The 24,742-nt window shown below is 45.5% G+C and overlaps 1 protein-coding gene across 1 annotated transcript; it reads left to right on the top strand.

Annotated features, from left to right (window-relative positions):
• Positions 1 to 207: 207 nt before the first annotated feature.
• On the top strand, positions 208 to 24,742 carry NTNG2 (netrin G2; the record flags this gene model as incomplete). The annotated part of the gene is made up of 9 exons (XM_070956596.1): positions 208 to 851; positions 6,894 to 7,066; positions 7,792 to 7,812; positions 10,411 to 10,551; positions 14,492 to 14,566; positions 21,777 to 21,851; positions 22,815 to 22,982; positions 23,627 to 23,764; positions 24,394 to 24,742. Coding segments are annotated over 9 exons (1,659 nt in total), but the record flags the coding sequence as incomplete, so codon positions are not given.

Genomic DNA, 24,742 nt, shown 5'->3' with positions numbered 1-24,742 from the left:
CTTCCAACCCCTATTGTCCTATGTTCTAAGCTCTTCCGATCTTCCCTTTCTTCTCCTCTCATTTTCCTCTCCTCTTATCGTTCATTCTGTAACTTCTGGGTTGTTCTTGTGCGGACCTCCAAGGTCTCTTCCAACCCCTATTGTTCTTCATTCTAACCTCCCTGTCTTCTCATCTCATTCTCCTCCTCCTTCTTCTTCTTCCTCCAGGAAAACCCGTACTTGTGCAGCGACGAGTGTGATGCTTCCAATCCAGACCTGGCCCATCCTCCCAAGCTGATGTTCGATAAAGAAGATGAAGGCCTGGCTACCTACTGGCAGAGCGTGACCTGGAGCCGTTATCCCAAGCCTTTGTTGGCCAACATCACCTTGTCTTGGAACAAGACCATCGAGCTGACCGACGACGTCGTGTTGACTTTTGAGTATGGCCGTCCCACCAAGATGATCTTGGAGAAGTCCTTGGACAACGGGAGGACTTGGCACCCCTACCAGTACTACGCGGATGAATGTAACGAAGCTTTCGGCATGCCGGCGCGGAAAGTGAGGGAGCTGTCCACCACCAACGTCAACAGAGTCATCTGCACGGAGGAATATTCCCGTTGGGTGGGGTCCAAGAAAGAGAAGGACGTGAGATTCGAGGTGAAGGACCGTTTCGCCATTTTTGCCGGCCCTGAACTTCGAAACATGGACAATCTTTACACCAGGCTGGAAAGCGCCAAGGGCCTGAAGGATTTCTTCACCGTGACGGATTTGAGGATGCGGCTTTTGAAACCGGCGCTCGGCGGCACCTACGTCCAGAGAGAGAACTTGTACAAGTACTTCTACGCCATCTCCAATATTGAAGTCACAGGCAGGTAATCGGAGCCGTGCTTTCTTTGCTTTGCTTTTTCTCTTTTTTCCCTTATTTTTAATTCGTCCGTCCTTAGCATCTTTTGGGTACCCGACTGGCCAAACTGTCAGGATGCGTCTCCCGGAAAAGGCTCGCTCGGTTCAGAACAGGAAAAAGGGCGTCAGACGTCTTGTGGCATTTTTCTCTTTAAACAAACAAAGAAACAAACAAAAACCCTTTTTATTTGATGGAAAAGAAATTGCTTCTGGGGTGGTTGGGTTTTTGTTTTGTTTTTCGCTAAAAGAAAACAACATTTTGATGCAATTCTCCAGAGTGAAATGTCGTTTTATTGTACTTACTTAGCGACAAGAAAGCGAAGCGGTGAATATGAATGATTGTTCTTTCGTTTACAATCCTTTCCTTTGACTTCAATGGTTCAGTTTTCCTTCCTTCCTTCCTTCCTTCCTTCCTTCCTTCCTTCCTTCCTTCCTTCTCCTTTCTTTCTTCAACCTGCCCTCCTTCCTTCTTTTATCCCCTTCCTCCCTCCCTCCCTCTTCTTCCTTCCTTCCTCTTTCCTTTCTTTCTTTCTTCAACCCGCCCTCCTTCCCTCTTGTTCTGCCTAGCACAAGAAAGTTTGCAGTCGGGCGGATTGTGGTGCGACTGTGAGTCTCTCCTTTAAAGGACAGATTATTTTTATTCCTCCTTTCTCCTCTCCTCCTATGCCAGTCCTTCCATCCTGCCCCTATTGATCTAATAAGTAACAGGAGGAGGTGCCAGGCTGCGACAGGAATAGAAACCAGAAAGTCCGTCTTTGGTGAGCAAGGGCTGGCACGTCACAGCAGAATGGAGGAATCCGAGGTGATGGGGAAGGAAAACTAGTTTTATTGGAATCGCTACAGCTATGGGAGAGGAAGGAAAGAGAAAGGAAAGAAGGAAGGAAGGAAGGAAGGAAGGAAGGAAGGAAGGAAGGAAGGAAGGAGGCAGAGAGTTAAGGAAGGGAGGGAGGGAGAGAGGCAGAGAGGGAAGGAAGGAAGGAAGGAAGGAAGGAAGGAAGGAAGGAAGGAAGGAGGCAGAAAGTTAAGGAAGGAAGGAAGGCAGAGAGGGAAGGAAGGAAGGAAGGAAGGAAGAAGGAGGCAGAGAAGGAAGGGAGGAAGGAAGAAAGAAAGGAGAGAAGCAGAGAGGGAAGGAAGGCAAAGAAGGAAGGAAGGAGAGAGACAGAAGGAAGAGAGGAAGGAAGGAGGAAGGAAGGAGAGAAGCAGAGAGGGAAGGGAGGAAGGAGGCAGAGAAGGAAGGAAGGAAGGAGAGAGGCAGAGAGGGAAGGAAGGAAGGAAGGAAGAAGGAGGCAGAGAAGAAAGAAAGAAAGAAAGGAAGGAAGGAAGGAAGGAAGGAAGGAAGGAAGGAAGGAAGGAAGGAAGGAAGGACGATCTTTTCAATCTCTTTTCTTCTCGCTTTGCATAGGGAGCACCTGAAGCACCTGAAGCAGGAAAGATCAGAAGAGACATCCTCGCTGGTCAATCTAATTTTCTCCTTTATTTAACAGCCGGGAGATCTTGAAGTTGTCTGGATAGACAGAGTGAAATTGAAGTTAATGACATGAGCATTGAGCTGAAGGCTCCCATTATGAGCCATCCAATTAAGGAGATGCATATAAATTACGGACTAATTATTAAGTTTCCTCACTTTGCCTAAAAGTATTTGCATGTTCTCTGTACCTTGCAATGTTTTCCTTCTTAATTTAATTTCCTTCTTTCCTATCAACTTCCATTATCCAGGGTTTCAAGACAGTAGATTTGATTTCTGGAGCACAAAACCTTCCTTCCTTCTTTCCTTCCTTCCTTCCTTCCATCCTTCCATCTTCCTTCTTTCTTTTCTCTCTCTCTTTCCTTCCCTCCCTCCCTCCCTCCTTTTTGATACACATCTTTTTCACAATTAACCATCATCATAAACCCCCAAACTAATTCAGAAACAGGATCGGAAAAAGAGAAGGAAGGAAGGAAGGAAGGAAGGAAGGAAGGAAGGAAGGAAGGAAGGAAGGTTTGGTTCTGTGCTCCAGAAATCAACTCTACTGTCTTGAAATCCTGGATAATGGAAGTTGATATGCATATGGATTTGAAGAATGAACTACTAAATCTTCCTCTTTTCACCTTGATTTTAGTTTTTAGAGAAATTTTACATTTTAGAGAGCGTAGAAAAGGGAGGTGCCATATCACCCCAGTAGCCTCCAAGCTGGAAGGAAGCAGTGAGTTAGAACAGCGTTTGAGGATGTTTGGACTCCTCTTCCCAGAATTCCATGCTGGTTGGGGAATTCTGGGAGTCGCAGTCCACCCATTTTAAGGCTGCTCGTAGTAGGAACAATCTCCTACCCGTGGCATCATTTGCTAACCAGGCTGGCAAGGCAGAAGGACCTGCGAAAGGATTGATTTTCAACGATCTCTTATCACTTCCCATAAATAGATTTATGGTTACAGCATCTTTGAAAACCTTCCCATAACTCCTGTGAATTAAACGCGGGCTCTATTTATAGCGAAACCGAGGTTCAGATTTTCACATTGCTTGTCTTCTACCCGTGTGACGGAGCGGGCTGGAAGCCAACCTCCTTCGGGTGGGCGCAACGTTTTCCATCTGTCTCTGGCTCTCATAATGGGCTGACTTGGTATTACGCCTTTTTTTTTTAACTTTTGACTGTGTGAAAGCAAGCTCTCGATTGCACAAAGAATTTCACCCCGTAAAAAGGAAAAGGGGTGGGGGGGAAAAAACGGGGGATGAGATAAAGGGAATCCACCAGGAAATTAAAAACCTGAAAATACATCCAGGGATGTGTTTGTTTGTGCTAGTCCTTGATGCTCTCTGAGCTTGGGCTGTTTTCTGCAGACATTTCACTACCCAACTAAGTAACATCATCAGTGCTAGAAGGGAGTAGGGTTTGTGGAGGAGGGGGAAGATTGCAAGGTCTTTGGTGCTCTCTGAGCTTGGGGTTTTTCTTGCAGATGTTTCATGGGCCGACTAGCGTGGGGACTCCTGGGAGGGGCGGGGTAGGCAGGGCCAGCCAGGAGTGGGATTTGTGGGTTCTCCGAACTGCACAGAATACAATTTTATTGGCCAAGTGTGATTGGACACACAAGGAATTTGGCGCATACGCTCTCGGTGTACAAAAAAGAAAAGATACGTTCATCAAGAATCATCAGGTACAACACTTAATGATAGTCATAGGGTACAAATAAGCAATCAGGAAACAATATCAATATAAATCTTAAGGATACCAGCAACTAGATTACAGTCATAAGTAGGAGGAGATGGGTGATAGGAAGGATGAGAAGATTAATAGTAGTGCAGGCTTAGTAAATAGTTTGACAGTGTTGAGGGAATTATTTGTTGAGCAGAGTGAATCTTAGCTAGAGGTTCTACCGAACCCTCAGCAGCTCACCCCTGCTCTAAATGATCACCTCTCCCCTCCTTTAATGTGTAACATCCCGAACGTGACATGTTTCTCCAGATGTGACTTGATGAGAAAAAGAGAGGCAGCTCAGGTGTTAGGGGGCAAGTCCCAAAGCTTATTAACATTCTGAAATGAGCCTTCATTAGAACAGTGATGGGGGGAAAAGGATGGGGGAAAAAAAATGAGTCAATATTTTATCTCTTATATAACCTGGAAAACACAGAGTGTTTTTTGTTTCATCTTGTCTGCTGGTTGCGTGTGATATTTCTTTCCCACCACCTCCCCCCGTGTCATCTTTGCTACCGATCTGTGGGGAACGGTAGATTATACTTCGTTCTTATAGTGAAGCAAAATACGGATGGGCTGCGAAGGGATCAACTCTTGAGTGTCGAACAGGCCCCCGTGCAACGGCGAGGAATTGTCTGATCGTTACTTAAATATGCATTGATTATTTGATTTGGAACAGCAATTATCTGTGTAAGAGACGGTGGACTCCCAAGGAAGTTGTCAAGTACAGGGAGATAATGGAACAGCGGAACAAGGGGACAGCGCAACGAGACGGAACGAAAGCGGTTAAGGGAGGGAGGCGGACATCCAGGCCAGCTTTGTCTGATTGTGCATGCTTCACGCCAAGCTCCAGATCAGGGATGCTTGAGCTGTAATTTAAGGAGGCCGGGCCGAAGGCAGAGAAGGTAGAAAGAACCTCATTTAAGGAGGAGAGGGTTGATGGTTCCAGCTGGAGAGGATCACTTCAGATGAGGGCCACAGTAGCGGACAAAACAGAATTGGAACTGGATTTGGGGGCTGTAGCATTTGCTGGCTGTGAGGTTGTTCCCAAATTCCATGATCTGAGGTGGCTGATTTGGTACAGAGTGATCAATTAAATCTTGGTTGACTAAGATCTCATGAGGTTTTGGACCTCACAATTGGTTGTCATTGCAGAGAAGTCCTCTAATTAAAAGTTCCTTGCCATTCATCCATCCATCCATCATCTTTTCTCTAATCTATCTGTAATCCATCTATCCATCCATCCCCATCCATTTTATATCTATCTATCATCTATCTATCTATCTATCTATCTATCTATCTATCTATCTATCTATCTATCTATCTATCTATCTATCTATCTATCTATCTTCCAGCCAGCGTGGAATTAAATCCTAAACAAGCAAAGTCCGTTGTCTCCAAAACAAACTGGTAAAATTGACACGGTGGTTCTCATCTATATAAACGCACATCATTTGCATAACTGCACGACGACACAATTAAATATTTGGTGTAATTAGAAAACAGGCATAAAAATGTCAATCGTGTAATTACAAAATGGATGCAGTTTTGCACGTGGCATAAATTTTGTCAGTTCTCCCCGGGATAATCCGTCCGCCCCAAATTGTCGATTAAAGGAAGGTTTCATTGAATTTCTATACATTTTTTCTTCTCTGGATAACCTGTTTCCCCTCGTCCTTGGAACATCTCTCAGGATTTTGACCCAACTATGGCAACATTAATTTGCGGTTCATATAATTTGCTGTTCATGGATTTGCTGTCAATGAATTATTTGCTTGCCTGCTTAACTTTTTAGAGAGCAGCTTGCTGATTTCGTTCTTTTGTTTAGATCTGGCTGTTTGGGAAGGCATGAAATAGTGACCCCCACGCACACACCTGTCTCCAAAAAAACCCAATTTCAAAGGTACATGCAGCTATTTCAGACATGGCTGATCTCCTCGTCCTTAGAGGATAATGGAATTAACAGATCCAGTTGGAAAGGATCTTTAGAGGTCTTCTAGAGCAGCGGTCACCAACTGGTGGTCCGTGAGAAAATTTTGGTGGTCCGCAGAAAAATTATTTGCGTTTTTTATATTGCAGTAAATCAGGGGCCCTCAAACTACGGCCCCTGGGCCAGATATGTGCAATGAACGTTTGTGTTGCTGCGGAGAGTCTCCCCCTTTGGGGTCTTTTTGTGTGGGTCGGAGTGGGCGTGGCTTGGTGGGCGTGGCAGGGAAAGAATACTGCAAAAACTCCATTCCCACCCCACTCCAGGGGAAGGATATTGCAAAATCCCCTTTCCCCCCCACTCTGGGGCCAGCCAGAGGTGGTATTTTGCCGGTTCTCCGAACTACTCAAATTTTCCGCTACCGGTTCTCCAGAACCTGTCAGAACCTGCTGGATTTCACCCCTGTTCTAAGGTCTTATAAAACAGTGCTAATACTTCGCGGGATTTTGATTCTATGCCTCTGTTTATACAACCGAGGATTGTATTAGCCTTTTTGCGCAGCTGCCGCACGCGGCTGGCTCATATTTAAGCGATTGTCCAATAGGACTGCCAAGATCCCTCTCGCAGGGTCTATGATTTTGCCAGGATTTTTTCCCTAATCTGTACCTCTTAGTTTTCAGACAAATCCTGGCTTTTAGTTCCCGAGAGTTGGTGCCTTCATTCAAATGCGGGGCCCTGCTTTGGATGTTCTGCTACTTAATGATTTTTGAATGCCTTTCTGTTTTAATATTTCTGTGATGCCAGCGCAAGCCTGCTTTGAGGATTTCAACACGAAAGAGCCTGGCATACATTTTTAAATACCTCTGCTGATAGCCCAGAGGGTCACACCTCACTGCTCTCTTCTGTTTCCCCTGCAGGTGTAAATGTAATCTCCATGCCAACCAGTGCATTTTCAAGGAAGGAAGTCTCCAGTGTGAATGTGAACATAACACAACGGGACAGGACTGTGGCAGATGTAAGAAGAATTTCCGCAGCAAGTCTTGGAGAGCTGGATCCTACCTTCCCCGTCCCAACGGGTCCCCTAACGTGTGTAAGTATGGCAGGGAAGACAGCTGCGAGCTGAAGTCCCCCCACCAGAAGGAGAAGCATCTTCTCCTTGAGGTGTAGCATCATCTCAACCACCAAAAGCCAACGCAGTTCCATGGGAAGCCTGCAGAGATGGAGACAGGGAAGTTGAAAAGTCTAGAAAAGGACTCGTCCCGGAAATGATCCACTGAAACCTTGAGCAGAAAGAATGGAAGCGCTATTGGTTGGTCAATTCCGTGCACGTCAATTTCCATTAATCCTCCAAAACAGGGAATGAATCTAGGTGGATGGAAACTAACCAAGGAGAGAAGCAACCTAGAACTAAGGAGATATTTCTTGACAATCCGTAGGACGGCTTGTGGGTGCTCCAACACTGGAGGTTTTCAAGAAGAGATTGGACAACCATTTCTCTGCCGTGGTTTATAGGGTTTCCTGCCTGTGCAGGGGGTTGGACTAGAAGACCTCCAAGGTCCCTTCCAACTCTGTTATTCGTAATAGTTTCCATCTATTGTTTCTCGCCCTGCCTCCAGGTGCTTTGGAGAATAGGTGGATCCCCTCTTCTTTGTGGTAGCCCCCTTAGATAGCAGTCTTTTTAATTAATTGATCGATTGATTACATTTTTATGCCGCCCCATCTGCCCTACAAGCAGACTCTGGGCGGCATAATTAGCCTCCTGTCTGGCGCCCTATCCTTCTTGACCGCCTCCTTCTTTTCTTTCTTCTCTTCCAGGTGCAGCTCCAAATTTTGGCAGTAAGTAAAACAAAATAAAATTAAAAAAAATAGACCCCCAAAAAACGCCAACCCAATTTGAAATGCGGAGGGGCTTGCTGGCACGGTCCCGGTGGATGCTGTTTGATGGCAAAAAAGGAGCTTTTTTAAATTTTTTATTATTTTTCCCCCCTTCCATCTTTTTTTTTTTTTCCGGTCTCCGTTAACATCTGTCCAAGCAGAAGTCTGCTTCTCTAATTGTGCCTCGTCTCCCTGCCTGTCAAACATCTCTCTTTGAGTACGGTCGGAAACTTCATTGTCTTTGTCATACCGGTGTGTTCTTTTTTCCCCCAAGAGGTTTGTTAGCAAGGCGTAGAGGAAGGAAATAAAGTGTTTTTCGAAGAATGCTAGGGAGGGAGGGAGAGAGAGAGAGAGAGAGGGATGGCTGTTTTCCCCCATCTCCGGCTTAAGAGCCTCGCAGGCAGTAAATTAAACTCTTATAAATCAGAGAGACTGCTTTCGATGGCTGAAGTCCCCAGCCAATTTTCTTAGGCTGAGAGGTGTGTGATACTTAGGAATGAACCTGCAGCGTGATACAGAGAGTCCTCGCTATACGACCGTCGCGAAGCCTGGCAATCATCATCGTCTTTTAATGACCCCGTAATAATCCCTCGCGGGGTGGAGTCTGGGCAACTGAATGGAGCTGAGGGTTACTGGCCAGATGCCCTTCCTGTCCCCAACACGGAGTTTTGTTCTGCGGATATATATTCTCATCGTGCCCGGAGAGAGAAATATCTGTCTCTACCTAGGATCGAACTCACAGCCTCCTGATTGTGAGGTGAGAGCGCCACCTCTAGGCCACCGCACCACTGTCATGAAGGCTGGCAATGAAGGTCATAAATTGCAAAAATAGGTAAAAAGCAGGTTCTGTTGACTGAATCGTCTCAATCTTTAGAGATTTAAGGTTTAAGTTATCCAAATATTAGTGTCTTCATATTCTCCAGTCAATACCACTGTACTCAAATCATTATCATCATGATAATAGGCAGGAGATCCAATACAAGTAGTCCTCAACTTACAACAGTCCACTTAGTGTCCGTTCAAAGATACAAGAGCACTGAAAAAGGGGGGATTGGCGGCCGTTTTTCACACTTACGACCGCTGCAGCATCCCCGGGATCACGTGATTAAAATTCAGATGCTTGGCACCTGACTCGTATTTATGACGGTTGCAGTGCCCTTCCAGACTTGTGCGATCCCCTTTTGATCGGTGGGGAAGCCAGATTCACTTCACAACCGTGTGACTCACTTAACGACGGCAGTGATTCACTTAACCACGGTGGCAAGAAAGGTCGTAGAGTGAGGCAAAACTCACTGAAATGTCTCACTTAGCAACAGGAATTTTGGGCTCTGTTCTGGTCGTCACTGACTTTGCTTGTTGGGAGGTCGCAAAAAGAGGATCGCCTGACCCCTGGGATAAATACGAGTCGGTTGCCAAGCCTCTGAGTTTGGATCCCGTCCCCACGGGAATGCTGCAATGTTCGTAAGTGTGAAAAACGGGGATGAGTCACTTTTTCCAGTGGCGTTGTAACTCCGAACGGTCACTAAACAGACATTTGTAAGTTGAGAGCTATCTGTGTTTCTCTTGCAGAGAGAAACTGCAGCAAAGTTTTCACCAAGTTAACTTTTGGGATGCATTTCCAGTAAGAAGGATTTTTTAATTGGCTGCGGAAAATAATTTGATTGCTGGGGGAAAGGCAATGAAAGGGAAATGAATTCTTCGCATCTCCGGCTAAGTTTCGTTTGGCTTCAAATGCGGCTTGCTGAAAAAGACCCAACTGGCTAGATTCGAGAAGGAGGCGGTCCATTAAAATCCTTCGTACCGCCACATTAATTTGCAAATTACAGCGGTCGAGATTATGCACCCAATTTAAGCCCGAGAGAAAAAAACAGTGTAGAGCTACGGAGCGATGGGGAGGAACATTTGAAGGTTCCAATGGACTCGATGAAACTTTAATTTATTGGGGTTTTCAAACTAATTTGACAAAGCGAAGGAGCGGCTCCAATTCCTCGCCGCTCGTCGAAGGCGCCCCACAGTGATTCTTTTGCAGAGGCGCCCGAGTATTTTAAGGTATCGGACTCGATTGACTCCCATCCCATCTTCAGATCCAATCGATCATTTTTTTCCAAATCTGTCTGAAACTGTTTGGATGGAATCCGGTTCAGGGCTGGGCTTCAAAAATTTTAGCAAGGGGTTCTCTGCCCAGTTGCTGGGTGGGCGTGGCCATGGTGGGCGTGGCCTATTCGGCCTCCTGCACCACGGCGGGGGGGGGGGGTGTTTTTGCCCTCCATGGATGGTCCTAAGTGTGAAAAAAAGAGGCCTTAAGTCGCTTTTTTCCCATGCCGTTGCAACTTCGGACAGTCCGTAAACAAATGATTGTTAAGTGGAGGAGGACTGCCTGTAGTAGATGAGCAGATAGATTAGTGGATGAGCCTGTAGTAGATGAGCAGATAGATTAGTGGATTCATTTCCCAAGGCCACAGAAATCGGAGAGGTCCTTCTTAAGGGATTGGCGTTCTGATTTTCTTTCCTTTTATTTTTTTCCCTTTTCCTCTGCCATCTTTATTTCTCTCTGGATAGCAAAGGAGCCGCCCAAGCCAGTAACTAACCGTCCAATTGTCGTCCTTACAACTAGCATTTCCAAAACCACGATTAGTGCCACCTACGCCACGGAATCCTTTTGGGTGCCCACCGCTCCCCTCATTACAACGCAGCAACCAGGTGGGTGCTGAGCCTAGTTTGAGACTCCCACCCCTCCTGAGATAGACCCAGTAGATATAGCCTAGTTCTGTGCTTCTCTTGCCAGCTTTGGCTTCCTGCTGCCATGATGACCGACGCCGTGTCGGTGAGAGGTAAGGTGAGAAGGTTCTGACCTGCTCTGGCTTGCTAGGCTCTTCCCTTCCTCGTAGGGGGATGGATGGGGAGCCTGGGTATAAAAAAAAAATCAGTCTGTTTGCTGGCGCAAGGCTTCCCATGTGTCGGCGGGAGAGCTTGTGCGTTTGCCCAGCTAATTAATGAAAGGGAAGATCATCCGTGGGACGGATCCCATTAATAATGGCCCCTCAACCCCTCCCTGCTGAGTAGCAGGTGCAACGTTCTCCAGGAAGGGCTTTAGAAGCAGTGGAAGAAAGAAGGATGGATGGATAGACAGACAGATAATAGGATAGATAGGGAGGGAGGGAGAGAGAGAGACAGAGAGAGAGATAATAGGATAGAGAGACAGAGAGGTAGGTAGGTAGGTAGATAGATAGATAGATAGATAGATAGATAGATAGATAGATAGATAGATAGATAGATAGATAGACAGACAGACAGACAGACAGATGTACAGATATGGATGGATGGATGGATGATAGATAGATAGACAGACAGACAGACAGACAGATAGATACTGGTAGATAGAGATATACGACAGAGATAGAGATAGATAGAAAGAAATGGATAGGTATACTGGGGCGGGGAGGAGGGAGATATCAATAAAAGAGAATATTTGTAGCTCAGAGTTGAAGCTTGCAGTCGTTTTCTTGCAGATGTTTCATTACTCAACTAGCTAACTTCATCAGTTCTGTGCATAAACAGTGACTGTATATTACCCAGCTAGACAACATCATCAGTGCTAGAAGGGAGCGGGGTATGGAGGAGGAGGAGGAGGAAGAGGAGAACGACGACTACGGGATCTTCGGTGGACTCTGAGCTTGTTTTTTTTCTTGGAGACATTTCATTACCCATTAGGTAACATCATCAGTGCTAGGAGTGTGATTTGCTCCCTCTTTATATACAGTATCCGAGCTTGGTTGTTTTCTGATGTTTGGTAAGATCAGCACCCCTCAAGACAACAGAAATGGAACCCCCTCTTGCAGAAAAGTTTGTGAGTGGAGGTAATGAGTGGATCACGATATTTTGATAACTGGAAGTCTTGTCCTTGGCCAAGGTCAAAAATGGAAGCCATTTTGAGAGCATGCCCATCACCTGCTCACTAATTTCCAACGGCGTCATCCAAAATAGATGGGAGAAATCTTCCCTACTATATTCTTCTTCTGTGGGGGGAGATATGTGGAATGTCCATCCAACTCAAGCCATGAGGGTCAAATTGCTTTCAATCAGTATGTAGCATTCCGATTATTCAGAAAGGGAGAGAAGAAAAGACAAGAAGAAGAAAGAAGAAGAAGAAGCATAAAGTTGGTTGAATATGGTATTTATAAAATCTCTTCCCCCCCAGAGATGCCTTTTTTCGAAATAACACACACTAGATCAGGCTACCAGCTGTTTTCCAAAGCTTCGGAAAGAAGGCGAAATATAAAAACGAACACATAAATTACAGCTCAATCGATAAAATTAATCCTTAACTCTGTTTTTCAACCAATCGCACCTCGACTTCGGTGGTTAAAAAAATGGCCCCTGCCCATTAATCATCTGAAGTGGAATTGATTTATCTACCAGCTAAAGGAGTTACATCTCGCAAGACCCATTAAGTTGCAGGAATTGGCTTCGATATTGCATGCAAATTAGTTTTGATAGATTAGGTGCCATCAAGTTGATATTGAGTCTCAGCAATCACAGAGATAGATTTTCATCGGGATGATCTGTCCCTCACTGGTCCTTCACATCTTCCTCCAGCGTAGCCATCACAACTACAGTTGGTTGTCCTCTTCTTCTTCCTAGCTTCAAGTTGTCCTCTTCTTCTCCTTACTTCCATCTAGTTTCTGGTTTTCTTCTCTTTCCTTCCACCTAGATTCTAGTTGTCCTCTTCTTCTCATTCCTTCCATTTTTCCTAGCATCACCGCCTTCTCCAGAGGGCAGGGTCTTCACTTAATGTGTCCTTAATTGAATAATTCGAGCTCGGTCATTTGTGCTTCTAGTCAAAACTCTGCAATGATTTGTTCGATGAACCATTGGTTTATCGTTTTGGCTGTCCAGTCTTCTCAGGAGTCTTCTCCAACCTCCCCAAAGCATCTGTTGCCTTCTGATGGGTCTTCAAAACGTAACTTTTGCTACTATGGAATGTCACAGAAAGGCTCGTTCTATTTTGATATTCACGGAAATTATTACTCAGTCCTAACATCACAGTCTTAACATCTTTTTTTGCATTGTGGCGACCAGAACTGGGCGCCATTTCCCAAAGTGTGGCCTCACCAGGGCAGCATAAAATGGTGCTATCCCTTCTCATGATCTTGATCAGTGGTGAAATCTGAACCGGTTTACTATCGGTTTGCTGGCTGCGCGTGCCACACTAAAAGGAGGCATGGGGTTAAGTAGAACAGCGATTTCCGCTACCGATTCAGACAAACCGGTCTGAACCAGCTGACTATCACCTCTGGTCGATACCTTTCAACAGGGAAGGAGTAAGGCCACTTCCTTCATGCTACTATTTGGATTTTTTTAAAAAACACAAAGCGGCGTCTTCCATTCCAAATCTTCACAGGCTTTGCTTTCTACTTTTATTATTATTATTTCCCAACCTTTATGGCTGTTGAGATGTAGCTGATCTTCTTTCCCTCCCTCTCCTCTGGAGGCGATGCAAAAGCCATCCATAAATGTCTATGGGATTCCTGGCTTGGCAGCTCAGGGCTAGGTGAATTAATAAGGCTCTGTACAAGCTGAATTGGGGAAGGTGTCTATGCAAAAAAAAAAAAGCAAAATGCCTTCAGGGCAGCTTCTTTTATTGTGACTCTAATTAAGCCCTTGCCAATTTGTGCCGGGCCATCTTCCTATTCTAGTTGAAAGCCCCATTAATATCCACGTGTTGCCGTTTCCATTTATCCAAGTTCTTTAAAATACGGTTTTAAAGAAGGAAAAGGAGGAGGAGGAGAAAGGAAGAAGAAGAAGAAAGAAGAAAGAAGAAAGAAGAAAAGAAGAAGAAGAAGAAGAAGAAGAAGAAGAAGAAGAAGAAGAAGAAGAAGAAGAAGAAGAAGAAGAAGAAGAAGAAGAGGGGGAGGAGGAGGAGGAGGAGGAGGAACTGAACTATTTCTGAGCTCAAGATTTCTTGATCATCTTCCTAACCATCTTCCTTTCTAAAGTGACAGGCCTCTTCTGTTGCTTATTTATATAACGGCGTCTCTTAAAAGGATAGCAACTTTCCTGGATGTTTGTTGGGAACCACGCTTGAAGATTCCCCCCACCCACGCGATTCTATTTCTCTTTTCTTGTTAATGGAAAGCCGTTATGTGCATCGTCCACTTTCTTGCATGAATAAAATGTTGGAGTGGAATGGAGGTGAGTCTTCCAGGTGGAAAGATGCCATTACATTGAAGTCAAGCAAAGATTCCATTAGCTTAAAAAATAAGTCTTGGTAAGTTCATACCAAGAACATGGTTTGGGGCAGTGGTGAAATCCAATTTTTTTTACTACCGGTTCTGTGGGCGTGGCTTGGTGGGCGTGGCAGGGGAAGGATACTGCAAAATCTCCATTCCCTCCCCTCTCCAGGGGAAGGATACTGCAAAATCTCCATTCCCACCCCACTCCAGGGGAAGGATACTGCAAAATCTCCATTCCCCCCCCCCCATTCTGGAGCCAGCCAGAGGTGGTATTTATCGGTTCTCCGAACTACTCAAAATTTCCGCTACCGGTTCTCCAGAACCTGTCAGAACCTGCTGGATTTCACCCCTGGTTTGGGGGCACCGTCACTTTACCATAATTGGAATTTTGTGTTGTTCTTTGCAAGAAAGGACCAGTTCTTCTGGGGTGCCCTCCTTGGAAGATAACGTCACCCCAGCCAAGATCGACGTGGACCCAGAAGGTAAGAAACACCTGCTGTGGCCAACTTTAGCTTCCTGTAGGAACTGTATCTGGTAGCCCAATATCTCCTTTCCACCTGCTATCGTCCATCCTCCTTGCTTTGTGCTCTACGGTGTGTGTTGATGTGAGCTGACATGGCTGGAGAGAGCTTCAGAAGCAGTGGTAGACCCCAAAGATGGTGCTAAGTAATGGTGAGATTGTTCTTAGGATGTTTTGAGAAGAAGAAGAAAAAAAAAAGTGTTTCCACAAAGGAAAGCAAAGTGATGTGTAGATTAGGAGCTGTTGACTCTCTTTGTGCCAGTGTTTGTGTTGTGCTGATAGGCATGGCTTCCGTGATAACAAGGGGACCTTAAATGCCTTGGGGGAAGATCAAATTGTCTTCATGCATGCAGGAAACATCTGGTTTGTTCTGGGTGGGGAATCAACACGTATAAACGGAGCTGTACAATGGTGTTGAAGTGCATCTCTCCAAACTTGACAACTTTTAAGACTCCTGGACTTCGACTCCCAGAATTCCTCTGTCAGCCATGCTTGGCTGGGCAGTTCTGGAAGTTGGAAGTCCATCAAGTTGACAAGTTTGAAGAGCCCTGATCTTGACAATAGCATACCTCATTTCCAAGGTTCAGGTTTTCTTCCAGGAGGCTCATAGATCAAGAAGAGCCAATCGGGTGACCTCCAGAAGCTTCGAACGCCAATCAGCTCCCGTTGGTATGGCCCATGGCAAAAGATTGTGGGAGATGTTCAAAACATCTGGAGGGAACCAGCTTCCTCACTTATTACCCTGTTTTCCCCAAAATAAGACCCAACCGGAAAATAAGCCCTAGCATTTTTCAGGATGCTCGTAATAGAAGCCCTACCCCCAAAATAAGCCCCAGTTAAGATAGTCAACCAGACGGAGGCATTTAGTACTGTATTTCCCCCAAAATAAGACTTAACTGGAAAATAAGCCCTAATGCGTCTTTTGGAGCAAAAATTAATATAAGACCGGGTCTTATTTTGGGGGGAAACATCATATCAGTTGCAAAATATACAAATTGGGTGATTTATGGGTATCCAAACCTCAGGGCATCATTCAAAAACATGTTTGATGATTAACCCATTCATTCTCAAGATGTAGATACCGAAACAGACTGGCCTTCAACCATAAAGGAGTGAACGAATCATCATCGCATGGATTCGTACTAAGCCATAGACCAGGATGGGACCAGCTTCTCTGCTTGTCTGGTTTTAAAGAGGGCTAAACTAAAAATAGTTTGAGGTTAACTCAATTTAATAGGCTTAGATGTCTTAGCCGTCTTAGATGCCTGAGATGTTTTAGCAAGCAGTGAGGGGGTGAATCGCGGGCCAGATGTGAGGGTCCTGCGATGGTCAGAAGGACGAGGACCAGTTGTAACTCACTTTTTTTCAGTGCCGCTGTAATTTCCAAACAGACATTAAACGAATGGTTGTAAGTCAAAGACTACCTGGATTCAGGTAGACTGAGCTACCAGATTGGGGTTGCAAATGTATTCCTTAACGCACTGTAAACTGCCCTGAGTCTCCGAAGAAGGGCGGCATATAAATCAATTTTTTTTTTAAAAAAATGTCCACTAGAGGGCAGGAGGAAACTATAAAAAGATGCCCTCTAGTGGTTGATAGGAGTAGTGAAGGCTAGATCACAGACTTTTAAAAACTGAACGCCTCTATATTTAGATATTGTTAGATATTGTTCTATCTAACCTATCCTATCCCAGGTTTTCAACTCATGGGTGACAGAGAAGATGAGAAAAAAGGAGAAATATGGCTGCAACTCAGCCAGGTGTTCAAATTGCAGGCAAATATGCTTTATTTAGAAGCAATTTCACAAGGAGTCGTCTCCGAACACACTCCGAGTGATCCAAGGGCACACGTAATTGAGCACCTTGGCATCCTGGTTTGACACACTCAAACCTAATTAGACGATGCTTTGAATTTTTAACCAGCTTTCTCTCCTGCATGAAGCTCTTTCCCAAATCCCCCGGGGATAGGCAGGTGGGTGGGTGGTTATGATAATGGCAGTCAGGGTCCCCCCAATTTTGGGGTGGGGGGGAAATGATGCTCTTCAAAGAACAGCTGCAGAGACTGGTGGCTGCGTCCTCTCCTCCCTCCCTCCCTTTAAATAAAATGCTAAATCAATGGAAGCCTTTCGAAATGGATAAGATTTCAGCCTTTGTAAGGGAGACTCCTAAAACTTCTCAATTGAGAAATATGCAGGGTGATAAGAAGATTGATCTGGAGGAAGGGAAGGGAATGGAATGGAATGGAATGGAATGGAATGGAATAGAAGAGAAGAGAAGAGAAGAGAAGAGAAGAGAAGAGAAGAGAAGAGAAGAGAAGAGTTTAGAATAGAATAGAATAGAATAATGAAGAATGGAATAGAATAGAATAGAATAGAATAGAATAGAATAGAATAGAATAGAATAGAATAGAATAGAATAGAATAGAATAGAATAGAATAGAAATTAGAAATTAGAAATTAGAAATTAGAAATGGAATGTAATATTTATTTATTTGTTTATTTATTTATTTATTTATTTATTTAATTTGTATACCGCCCTTCTCCAACAGGACTCAGGGCGGTGAACAGCCACGGTAAAAACACAACATATAAAATTTAAAAACAATTTAAAAAACATTAAATAATTTTGGCCATCAATTTAAAATAACCCAATTAAAACCAATTATAAATTTAAAACCGCAAGGATGGGGTCAAGCCAATAGAATAAAAATGGAATAGAATAGAATAGAATAGAATAGAATAGAATAGAATAGAATAGAATAGAATAGAATAGAATAGAATAGAATAGAATAGAATAGAATAGAATAGATTGAGTGGAATGTAATACAGAATAAAATAAGAATAGAATGGAATGGAATGGAATAGTATGGAATAATATGGGATAGATTAGAATTAATCCTTGATTTATGATCTCAATTTAGCCCAAAATTTCCATTGCTAAGCAAGCCAATTAAGTGATTTTTCCCCATTTTATGACCTTTCTTATGACCTTTCTTTCTTGTTGTTAAGTGAATCACTGCAGTTGTTTAGTAACATGGTCGTTAAGCAAATCTGGCTACTCCATTGACTTTGTTTCTGAGAAGGTCGCAAAGGGGGATCATGTGACCTCGGGATGCTACAACCGTCACATGTACGAGCCAGTTACCAAGCGTCCCAATTTTGATCACGTGACCATGAGGAGGCTGCCGCGGTCGTAAGTGTGAAAAAAAATGTATAAATCGCTTTTGTTTTTCCCCCCGGTGCCGTTCTAACTTCAAATGGTCATTAAACGAACGGTTGCAAGTCGAGGACTATCTGACTTAATGGCCGCATGTTCCACTTAACAACTGCAAGGCATTCCTTCAAACCCCCCTCCCCGCTGGCCAAAAAATGGTGGTTAAAATCAGGCGTGAGTCACTTAAAGAAACTGCTTTGTTTAGCGACAGAATCCTTGGTTCCAACTCCAGGATGAACTGGGTCAGGTTTTCCATCCCTCTCCCAGCCTACTCAGGCCAGATTTGGGGGTTCAGGAGTCCAGCTAGAGGTGGGCACCACATGAATTAACAACATCAGGCTTTAAAAACGTCGGCTAAATAGGACGGCATCGCACCGGAACGGGTGGAGGGGCCCACTCGCGAGTCACAAGAGAGAGCTGGAGGGGGAACTCCCCGTCTTTATCAGCTGCCGGGAGAAAGAGAGAGAGAGAGACACACCGTTTCCAGCGCACAATTCTCTTTTTCCACCCACGCTCTCGGGCGAGCGCTGGCTGGCTGCTGACACTCGGCTGGGGCGCGTGGCTTATGTGCTGTCTCATTCGGAGGTTTCAGAACAGGACTGCTGGCAGCGAGTCTCGGGGAAAAAAAATAAAAGCTGTCAGGCCCTGATAAAAAAAAAAAAGGATACCGAGGCCCAGCAGCGAGAATTATGTATGCACAAAACTGGAAACGCGAAAGTACACAGTACCTATAAGATGAAAATGTAATGAGGAAAATACTGGACTGCGCCAAAATGGACAGGTTAACGATGGGAATCAAGGATAAGGAGGAAACAGGGTATTATTTAACATGGGACTTATTTTTATAAATGGTTAGAAAACAGAAGCAGAAGTTTAACCATGTATAGATTTTTTCTTTTTTCATAGGCTTTTATGTGCATATTCTTTCTAGCCAGGTTCCACCTATGTAAGCTAAGTTGTTCTTCAGCCCTAGTTCTGTGAAATCTCATTCACAAGTTTCTGGGCTTTTTGTATCCTGCTGAAAAGCAACAACTTTGTGCTGCTTTGTGTCTCCCAAATTGCAGCACAAAGTTGTTGCTTTTCAGCAGGATCCTATATATATATATATATATATATATATATATGTAGGTCTTTGGTTATTCGGGTCTTCTCCCACGTAAAATTGGAAGTGTCTTGGCGACGTTTCGACGAAGTCTCATTCGTCATCTTCAGGCTGGTATTCTCGGCTTCGTGCTTCCATTGCTCCTGGAAGCACGAAGCCGAGAACACCAGCCTGAAGATGACGAATGAGACTTCGTCGAAACGTCGCCAAGACACTTCCAATTTTACGTGGGAGAAGACCCGAATAACCAAAGACCTACATACAAACACCCGTGAAAACCTGAGAAAACAAATATATATATATATATATATATATATATATATATATATATATATATATATATATATATATATAACATTATAAGCAGTATTAGTATTACTATTATTATTGGATTACATTTGATTACAGATTAAATTGTATAGAACGACCATAAGTGAAGATTATATTGTATATACCCGTGATGATGAACTTATGGCACGCATATTGGTGGGCATGCATGCGACTGTTGCCCTAGCTCAGCTCCGGTGGGCCTAGAAAGGCCCTGGAGCCTGGGGAGAGCGAAAAATGGGCCTATCGGGCCCACCATGCTATCGTGTGCCAAAAGCACGGGGAGTCATGCGCTCATGCATGGGGGGCAGGGGGCACTGAATTATGGCTGTGGGCACATGCACGCACGGCTTCCCCCGCGCTCCCCCCATTTTTGGCACGCGACGGCAAAAAGGTTAGCCGTCACTGGTATATACTATGAGAATAATGGCTATAATTAAGGGGTATAATATTACGTGTATTCAAAAGATATTTGATACAGACAGTACACTGTCGTTTCAGAAATGGAAATGTGATGTATAACAAAAGAAAACGTATAATAAAAAATTGTGTGTGTGTGTGTGTGTGTGTGTGTATACTGAGGCAGAGATTGGCAGGCAAGGTACCGCAGCGATGCCCGAGTAGCCCAGCATCCTTTCTTCTTTCCCTCCTGTGGATTGTATCTTGCAGCACACACCTGTTCTAAGGCTGCCAGGCACCAGAGGAACATTCAATTCTCCTCCTCGCTGCCTGATGTTTTCATTCCTTTTGATCTAAAGAGGCAACTCGAAACCACGATAGGATTTGCGAGCCGTTTGAGGTCCAGGGTGAGAGAGGAAGGCGCCTCTTGGGACCCTAGATCCGTGATGGCGAACCTATGGCACGCGTGCTCGAAGTGGCACATGGAGCCATGTCGCCTGGCACGTGTGGCGTCCCCCGTGCCTCTTCCGGGTTTCTGGCGGGCATGTGCGCACGACGATCAGCTGGCTTTTTTGCATGTGGCAGTGCCGGAAACTACACAGCTGGTCTTCTGTTTTCCTGCCGAGCATTTGCGCCGGCTAGCTGATCATTGTATGTACATGCGCACCAGAAACCCGGAAGAGTAGCTGGCGGAAACCGGACGTTCATTAGCTGAAACACGAAGTTCATTTTTGGGTGGTCGCACGCACCCTGGGCAGCTCCTCTTCCAGGTTGCGGCCCAGACGCTCGCGCGTGCTCCATCACTGCCCTAGATAATTTTGCCGTGGGGCTCAACGAGGGAAGAGAAGGAGGATGCAGGAGCCAGAAAGGCGGCCTTGCCAACTTCTCCATCGGCTCAATTTTCAAATTTAGAGGGCGGTCAAGAAGGAAAGGACCTTGAGGAGATACGGACCGAGCAGTGCACATGTCAGAATTCAGAGGGGAAGGAGGGAACTGTGGACGTGTCTTAAGCGGCTGGTCCTGCCCACAAGATGTCGAAGTTGGCATCTCTAGAGCCCGACGTGTGCCAGAGCGAACTCTAATGGAATTACTGCAGTCAGAAAAACTGCTTCAGGTCGCAAATGTAAGGAAGGCAATGCCAGGGGAAGAGGACAGCTGGGGTCACCAGCTCTTGGCTGGTGTCTCTTTCCTCGCCCTGTGCCAGCAGCGTAGTTAACAGAATCACAGAGTGGGAAGGGACCTCGGAGGTCTTCTAGTCCAACCCCCTGCTTAAAAGCAAGAGATCCCACACCATTTCAGACAAAGTTTTCCAGTCTCTTCTTAAAAGCCTCTTTCTTTCATTGAATAAATTCCCTGTTTTCTGAATGTCTCCAAAATCGGGTTTTTCCACCTCAAATGTACAGGCAGTCCTCAAATTACAACCACTCGTTTAGTGACCGTTCGAAGTTGCAACTGCACTGGGGAAAAAAAAGTGGCTGTCCTCACACTTGCAACTTTCCCGGCACCCCCGCGGTCCCGTGATCGAAACTTGGACGCTAGCCAACCAGTCGCTGTGTCTCTACGACGGTTGCTGTGTTTTTCACACTTAATGACCGTTGCAGCATCCCCACGGTCACGCGATCAAAATTCAGACGCTTGGCCACTGACCCGGATTTATGACGGTTGTGCAGCATCCCAGGGTCATGTGATCAGCATTTGTGATCTTCTGACCAAGTCCTTTGGGGGGGGGCTGTCGGATTTGCTTAATGGCCATCCGATTCACTTAACAACTGAAGGACCGCCTTTATCTATTCGTTTAGCACAACGATTTTCATACAGGTAGTCCTCGACTTACAACAGCTCACTGAGGGACCGCCCACAGTTACGTCGCTGAAATAAGGGACTTATGACCATTTTTCCCACTTATGGCCCTTCCCGCCATTCTAAAGATTCTTAGCCAAGAGCAGAGAAAAGAGATGTCCCCCCAATTAATTAATTTAATTATTATTAATTATAAATAATAATTAAAAGGAGGAACCCCCGATTTGACAATAGCTTGTGTTTGTGGACAAGGGAAAGGGGGCGAGAGAGAAAAAAGAGATCTGTTTTGGGTGGGTTTTTTTTTTTCTTCCTTCTTTAACGTTATTCTCAAGTTTTGCCCGAGACTTCCAGAGGCATCGAAGTCAAACCTGAATCGGATGTCCGGATCTCTATTGAAACGTTTCCAGGTAAGACTTAAGGACAGGTAGGGCAGCCAATGTGTTGAAATGGAAAACCTGCCATGTGTCCAGAGAAAGTGGAACTGTACGGTCACCTTCGCCGACTATTTTGATTTCTCTGACGTAATAAAGTCTTGACGGGTGAGTGGCGCTCGTGGCCCAGAGGTGGAGCGCTCGCCTCTCAATCAGGAGGCTGTGAGTGTGATCCTAGGTAGATATCTGGCGGCAGATATTTCTCTCTCTGGGTACAATGAGAATATATCTGCTGAACAAAACTCCTCATTGGCAACAGGAAGGGCATCTGGCCAGAAAAAAAAACTCAGCTCCATTCAGTTGCCCAGACTCCACACAAGGGATTATGGGGTCGTTAAAAGAGGACGATTAAAGTCTGATGGTTGATGGAGTTCATTGGAGCTCTGTTTCTTGTGTGTCGTAAACTAGCATGTCCTGCCTTAACATGTTACGTGTTCCCTGAAAGTCTGGGTGAAGAACGTGAGGGTTTAATCATCCTCGACTCACCTGAGTTTTGAGGGAACCTGGTTTAATTCTCCTCTCATTTTTCCCATCTCAAGAAGACCCACGGCGTGGTCATTGGGTAGGGAGGGGAAGGACTCCTTATTTCCACACAGTCTTCCTCAAGTCAAGGCTGATAGGATCCTTCTTTTGCTGCAAACCGTCGGGAGGAGAAACACACAGGCGTGGCCTTCTGGTTTCGTGCTCCCTCAAAGGTCTCCCAGACGTGTCTTCTCCTCCTGCCTTGCTTCTTTCATCTTTCCGTGAGGTTCTCAACCAAGCTATGGGTGAAAGAAAATCACCCAACGGAATGCAGAGATGGGCTTCTCCACAGTACGGTTCTAGAAGCTCCGGAAACTTTTGTTTGATTTCTCAACTAGCTTTCACGCCACCTGATGAATCAGACCATGTTCTTTCTCTCTCTCTTTTTTTCCCCCCCACCCCTCTCCCTGCGGCCAGACTGTGAATGTTACGGACACTCCAACCGGTGCAGCTTCATCGATTTCCTGAACTTGGTGACTTGCATTAGTTGCAAGCATAACACTCGGGGACAGCACTGCCAGTATTGTCGGCTCGGATACTTCCGAAATAGCTCGGCGGAGCTGGACGATGAGAACGTGTGTGTAGGTGAGTAGAAGGCGTGGAAGGCGCCAGAGCTGAAGGAGCTTTCTCGGATGAGAAGCGAAACGTCTTCAAAGAAAACAAAAAAACAAAAAAAAATCAGAAAGTAGAGTTGCCTCTTGGAAACGAATAGAAGCCACCAGGGTAGCTTCAGATCCATTTGGTTGACTTCTGATTGCATGAACAATCAATCAAACAAACAAACAATCAGAATAGAGTTGGAAAGGACCTTGGAGGACTTCTAGTCTGGTCTAGCAGGAGACCTTGTACTGTTTCAGACAGGTGACTGTCCAGTCTCTTCTTAAAAACCACCAGTGATGAAGCACCCACAACTTCTGGTGGCAAGCTGTTCCACTGGTTAATTGTCCTTACTGTTAGGAAGTTTCTCCTTAATTCCAGGTTGCTTCTCTCCTTGGGTAGTTTCCGTGGTGCAGGAGGCCAACTAGGCCACGCCCACCTAGGCCACACCCACACAGCAACCGGGCAGAGAACTCGGTTGCTAAAATTTTGGAAGCCCAACCCGTGAAGAGGTCCATACACACAGGATTTCCAGAGTTGCTCCCAGTCTCATCACCATCGTCAGAATTAGGGATGACTTCCGAGGTTTTCCCACTGTAGATCTGACTTGGCTGGTCCGTTGTTTCTTCCAGATTGTAACTGCAACCGAGTTGGCTCGCTGGCTAACCGTTGCAATGAGACCGGCTATTGCGAATGCAAAGATGCGGGCGTGACAGGGCCGAAATGCGACGATTGTCTGCCCGGCTACTACTGGAGGCAAGGTTGCTTACGTAAGTTATGTTTCCCCTTTCTGAATGGAGGTGTGGGAGTTGATTGGCTGACCTGAATCCAGCCTGATTGAACCAGGGACAGCCTTTCTCAAGCTTGGTGACTTTTAAGACCTGTGGACTTCAGCTCCCAGAATTCCCCAGCCAGCAGGCTTTTAAGATGAGTGGAATTCTGGGAGTTGAAGTCCATACATCCTAAAGCAAGCTGGCTAGGGAATTCTGGGAGTTGAGGTTCACACACGTTAAAAGAAGCTGGCTGGGGAATTCTGGGAGTTGAAGTCTACTCATCTTAAAGCATACTGCCTAGGGAATTCCGAGACTGCAAGTCCAAGCATCTTAAAGCAAGTTGGCTGGGGAATTCTGGGACTTGAAGTCCACTCATCTTAAAGTCACCAAGGTTGAGAGACATTGTCTTTGAATCCATCCATAACCGTCTCTCATTCCTGACTCAACATGACTCAGTTCTGCAAATCTAACTGCCCTTTCGGAAGCCATCAAACCTCGCTGGCAAAACCTTTATTGCCCGCCCGCTTTGAATTTTAATTTGGGGGAGCAACCCCACCCCCCCAACCGCCCTCCCCACCCTGGCTCCTGACTTCTAGCACTTCCAACGCCTCCCTCTCTCTCCACAGCGAACGTCTGCGACGACGAACTCCTGATTTGCCAAAACGGAGGCACGTGTTACGAGAACCAGAGGTGTCTCTGCCCGCCGGGTACCAAGGGCATCCTGTGCGAACAAACCAAGTGCGAAGGGGAGGACACAGAGTGCGACTCGGTCTCCAGGACGTATCTCAGCCTTTCAGCTTTCGTGGCCAGCGCGGTGAGCCTACACATGCAACAGCTCTTGGACCTCTGAAGGAGAAGGAGGAAGGTGCTCCGTCAAAATCCCATGGAAAGGCTCGAGCGGAAGCGAGAAAGGATTGGGACAGCCCGAAAATGTTGCGAGCTCAGAAAAAAAAAACCCATCCTCCAGCCGGAGCT

This window comes from Pituophis catenifer, unplaced genomic scaffold (assembly GCF_029215685.1).
Source record: "Pituophis catenifer annectens isolate HBS135680 unplaced genomic scaffold, rPitCat1.0.hap2 SCAF_109, whole genome shotgun sequence".
NCBI classification, from domain to species: Eukaryota; Metazoa; Chordata; class Lepidosauria; order Squamata; family Colubridae; genus Pituophis; species Pituophis catenifer.
This window is presented reverse-complemented; position numbering and strand designations above follow the sequence as displayed.